Consider the following 5,528-nt stretch of genomic DNA (forward strand, 5'->3'; position numbering starts at 1 on the left):
GGAAGCACTTGAAGCATTCTAAAAGTGTACTATTAATAAATTTGATCACTATATATTTATTGAGATTTTGAACTATTTATTGATATTTAGATTCGTAAAGGGATGCAAATTTTTAGAAGTCTTTTCTCTTACATATGCAAAGTTGTGAATATTTTGATTACTGTTGAATTTATCTTAGAAAAAATTTGATAATTCATAAATAAAGCGTCAGAAGCTTTTGTGTTGTCTTTGTTGTGTTCGGTACTAGCATAGAACACTTCGTTGATCCATGGACAATGACGTCAAGTATATATATTTTTTGAAATCTCACGTGCCTATTTGCTGCCTTGATTTTCGAAAATTAGTGTTAAGTGTCGGTTTAGAGATTTCCAGGACAGTTGAAGTTTTTTTAGAGAGATGGGACTATAGGAGTACTGACTGGTGGTGTGCGGTTTGCACGCATGCATCATCGATGATCCTATAACCACTCATAAGCATTATTGATATATAAATACTCCCTCCGTTCAAAAGTAAGTGATGTTTTAGGTTGGTCCTAAATCAAACCATTTCAAGTTTAACCAAATTTACATAAAAGAATATTAATATTCATAATACCAATTAGATAGAATATGAAAATATATTTCATAATAAATCTAACCATACCAAGTTTGCACCATAAGCATTAGTAGTTTTTTTATATATAGATTTGGTCAAACTTTAAGTAACTCATCTTAGGACTATTTTGGGACGGAGGGAGCAGTAACGTAAAACAACCCACGAAATATATATTATTATTGTTTATATTATATATAGGAAAAAAGAGAAAAAAATTGAACAGTGAGAAAACTGAAAAGGACCTCCTCTCGTCATTCTCACCCTGAGGATCCCAAAAGCATGGACGGACGGATGGACGACCACCACCGGCGTCGACCTCACCGTCCCGATCCGCGAACAGCGTCGCCGGCGCCGACGGGCGGGCGGCGCAGGGCGCTCCACGACGGACGGTCGACGTGGACGGCGCGCACGAATGTCCCCAAAATGCCCCTGGAAGGCTGGACGTCTGGACCGGCGCAGGACCAGCTCGAGAAGAGAAAACAAAACGAAGCAAAGCAACGAGCGGCTGCCCTCTCACGCTGTTGTTACCCGCAGTCCGCCTGCGCGATCCGTCGACCCCACCCTGCCCTCTCATCCCTACACCCGGTCCACCAGCACCACCTCACGCGACCCAAGCCGGGAGCAGCGCCAGGTCCATGCACCGGGTCCAGACGGATCCGGTGGAGCCACCAACCCCTCCTGCCGGAAGTCCTAGAGCCACCAGTTTATATACCCGCCCGGCGGGTACCCGCACCCCACACCACCACGCAGCAGCCTATCTATTCCTCCTCCCCTCGATTTGTTCCGATGGCCGCCGCCGCCGCCATAAGCAGCCCTACCCGCGCCGCCTTCGCCGTGGGACCCGCTGCGCCGACCCAGCTGCGGGTGGCGTCGGCCTCCTCCTCGTCCGCCCGCCCGCGAAGGGCCGCCGCTGCCGTGGCCGCGGCCGCAATGCAGCCGGCGAAGGCGGTCGCCGCGGAGGCGGCGTCCCCCGCCACCGCGGCGGTGGAAATGGGGAACGGCGCGGCGGTCGCGGGGCTGCAGAGGCCCGACGCCATGGGGAGGTTCGGGAAGTTCGGCGGGAAGTATGTCCCCGAGACGCTGATGCACGCGCTCACCGAGCTCGAGAACGCCTTCCACGCGCTCGCCACCGACGACGAGTTCCAGGTATAAACGCTGCCGCCGCCTCTCTCTCGGACGGACTTCTAGTTTACTCGTATTAGCGGGGATTTGGATGGCTAATTTTGATTATTAGGAGATGTCGCATCTTATGGGCTGGAAACATTGTCTTATGGGGTTGTTTTATTTCTCGATTGGTTCCGTTCTTGTGTTCCCTTTCCACGATAGTTAGTACGCTAATTTACGAGACTATAGTAATTCCTTACTAAGTGATTTACTATAATATTATGGTAAATATCACTGTGAGCTGTAGTAACACGAGTATGGTAGATGCATATTCATGTTATCATAAATTGGTGTATATATATACACACACTACCGCTACAAAATAACTTATTCTGTAGCCACTCTGAGTTACGATAATTACTATGTTAATTTACGAGATTATAGTAACTCATTGCTAAGTGGTTTATTATAACGTTATGGTAAATATCCCAATGTGTTACAGTAACCCAACTATCGTAAATATGTATGACATTATCGTAAATTAGTATATAAAATTATCATAAATGAAGGTGGCTACAGAATAACTTATTTTGTAACTGCCTACGGAATATACTCTCCCTATACACACTATCCTGTAGCTGGCTACAAAATAACTTATTCTGTAGCCACTCTGAGTTACGATAATTACTATATATATATTATATAGTAATGAACCACGTTCAGTATCGTCAGGACTACACCAGAACTTCGAAATAATGAAAAATACTGAAACGCGACCACTGGACAGTACTGAATTTTGTTCAGAATAACAGCTTGCGGTGTAGAATAGTACTCTACATCTAGGGTGTAGAATATATATATATATATATATATATATATATATATATACACACCGTGGAAAAGGACTCTGCTTCACTGTTTTTCGTCCGGGACAGGGAGCTAATCTGAGAGGATTTGCATGTAGGTGCGCAGGAAAAGTGCACTTTTTCATCTGATGATTCCATCCAAGAAAAAAAGGCATAGAATCTATCACTCTTAATACACTATTTATGAGTAAAATGCTGTGAACCTTGAATCACGAGGAATATGATCAACATGCTGTGATCCCTGAATGACAAGGGAATTATTGTTATGTTTAGATGCTTGCACTTAAGTTTGGTATTTAAGAGATACATACATCTGACATCCCCCTCACGCTTTCCACAGAAAGAACTTGACGGTATTCTCAAGGACTATGTTGGGCGTGAGAGCCCCCTTTACTTTGCGGAGCGCCTGACGGAGCACTACAAGCGCGCTGATGGCACAGGCCCGCTCATCTACCTCAAGAGGGAGGACCTTAACCACACCGGTGCCCACAAGATCAACAATGCTGTGGCGCAGGCCTTGCTCGCCAAGCGACTCGGGAAGCAGCGCATCATTGCTGAGACAGGGGCTGGTCAGCACGGTGTCGCCACCGCCACCGTGTGTGCCCGTTTTGGGCTGCAGTGCATCATCTACATGGGTGCGCAGGATATGGAGAGGCAGGCGCTCAATGTTTTCCGGATGAGGCTTCTTGGTGCAGAGGTATGGTGGAAACCTCTATCTTTTCTTAGATTGAGTTTGTACCTGCAATTGTTTTTGCCACTAGTTCTTTTTCAGGAAAAGCATTCAGTATGAGTACCTGAGCAGCATGGAAGTTGTTAGATATGTGAATATTTTTCTTATCGTATCTTGCTTCCTTTTTGCTGAAACAGGTCAGGGCGGTACATTCTGGTACAGCAACCCTGAAGGATGCAACTTCACAGGCTATCCGTGACTGGGTCACTAACGTGGAGACCACACACTACATCTTGGGATCTGTTGCTGGTCCACACCCATACCCAATGATGGTGAGGGAGTTCCATAAGGTTATTGGCAAGGAGACCCGGAGGCAGGCCATGGACAAGTGGGGTGGCAAGCCGGATGTGTTGGTTGCTTGTGTCGGTGGTGGATCAAACGCTATGGGCTTATTCCATGAGTTTGTTGAGGATCAAGATGTGAGGCTGATTGGAGTGGAAGCAGCTGGTCATGGCGTAGACACTGACAAGCATGCAGCAACTTTGACAAAGGGTGAAGTTGGAGTTCTCCATGGATCTATGAGCTATTTGCTGCAGGATGATGATGGACAAGTTATTGAACCCCACTCCATCAGTGCTGGGTAAGTTTTCATTGTGTTTATTATTCACAAGACTATATTTGTTGTCGGCCATGTGGGCTAATTGTCCATTTTTTGAATCATAGGCTTGACTACCCTGGTGTTGGACCCGAGCACAGTTTTTTGAAGGACTATTGGACGTGCTGAATATGACAGTGTGACTGATCAGGAGGCACTGGATGGTATGTGCCTCGCTCTCATTCCATCTTCTGTATTGGTTGAACAATTTTTAACATTGATTTTCCAATGCATCTACAAAATGCTGCTAGCATTGGCGTCAGCTTTCAACATCTTGACATCGTTATCAATTACTAACTTTTCTAAATAACACACGGACATTCTGATTTTTCCTTGATCTGAAAGGGTCAGTAATGAATGCTTGTCCAAATCCCCACTGTGTGCTTATATCAGTAACAACTGCACTATTTGGTCAGTTGTGCCTGAAATTGTTTTAAACATATGAAAAATATGTCAAACATGCTGAATCAGCAGGATGTTATCTTTAAATGACTAAATGTTATATATTCAGTTGATGTAGATGTTCAGGATACTGCAATGCCAATAACGTAGTCCTAGCCTCCTAGGTTTTCCTCACTAGATAAGCCAAATGTTTAAGATATGCCTTATTCTTGAGCTGATGCTGACATGTGATTTTTATAATAACCAAACGCAATGTAGAAGTCTTGAACACTCTTATGCTCAGATGTGACACTAGATACATTGTTGACTGTTCAGCATTCGTAAGGCCCATTGGATTATTTTTTGCTGAAGAATCGAGAAACTGCCTCAACAGCTGATTCAGTAGTGTATTGACTCTGTTTATCCTGAATGCATTGTTGAACGTATAATCAAATGGCTACTCTCACATGCAGCTTTCAAGCGTGTCTCTCGTCTGGAGGGTATCATCCCTGCCCTGGAGACCTCCCACGCGCTCGCCTACCTCGAGAAGCTCTGCCCGACCCTGCCGGACGGCGTGAGGGTGGTGGTGAACTGCAGTGGACGAGGAGACAAGGACGTGCACACCGCCAGCAAGTACCTGGACGTCTAAAACACCATAGAGAAGGCTGAATGAGGGGTTTTCCATGTCAAGTTTTGAAGGGTTCAGCAGTAATTTAGCGCTGTTCTTTTTGGATAAAAGTACAAATAACCTGGAAGCTGGTATTGTTGTAGTGGCCAGTAGGGCCCTTTGTTTTTTTTTTCTTGTTGTTGTCCTGTATCTGAATGATTTTGGAGTGCATAATGATCAATAAACAAATAAATACCAAGCTTTCTCCCTTGTTAAACTCTCTGCTACACTGCTGCTGTGCATTTTCCCCGGATCTGGACAAGTCTGGGAATCAGGAATTTGCCTGGGAATAGTTCATTTCTTACTCCTGCATGATACTGGAAAAATTCATGCGTCCCTACTCTCCCAAGGCAAGGCCTCGCTGTTTCCTGATGTTTATTGTGTGTTTGTGATTATTAATAACTTCTGATGGTTGAGAAGAATATTTTTGTGATTACTTATTAATAACTTCTCTTTCCTGATGTTTATTGTGTGTTTGTGTCTTTGTGATGCTGTCTCTGGTCGACCTGTTGCTGGGCATCTACAGACTACAGCCCAAACAGGAACGAACTCCCTAGCTCAGCACGGAACCCTACAACCCATTTGCCTCTC

General features: G+C 44.9%; 1 protein-coding gene across 1 annotated transcript; it reads left to right on the forward strand.

Annotated features, from left to right (window-relative positions):
• The first annotated feature begins 870 nt into the window (after window positions 1-870).
• LOC136500347 (tryptophan synthase beta chain 1-like) lies at window positions 871-5,147 on the forward strand. Its single transcript, XM_066495684.1, is given in 6 exon segments — window positions 871-1,740; window positions 2,905-3,261; window positions 3,432-3,874; window positions 3,958-4,003; window positions 4,005-4,053; window positions 4,744-5,147. Coding segments are annotated over 6 exon segments (1,938 nt in total). The 5' UTR covers window positions 871-873; the 3' UTR covers window positions 4,920-5,147.
• Window positions 5,148-5,528: the final 381 nt, after the last annotated feature.

This window comes from Miscanthus floridulus, chromosome 13, assembly GCF_019320115.1.
Source record: "Miscanthus floridulus cultivar M001 chromosome 13, ASM1932011v1, whole genome shotgun sequence".
Taxonomy (NCBI): domain Eukaryota; kingdom Viridiplantae; phylum Streptophyta; class Magnoliopsida; order Poales; family Poaceae; genus Miscanthus; species Miscanthus floridulus.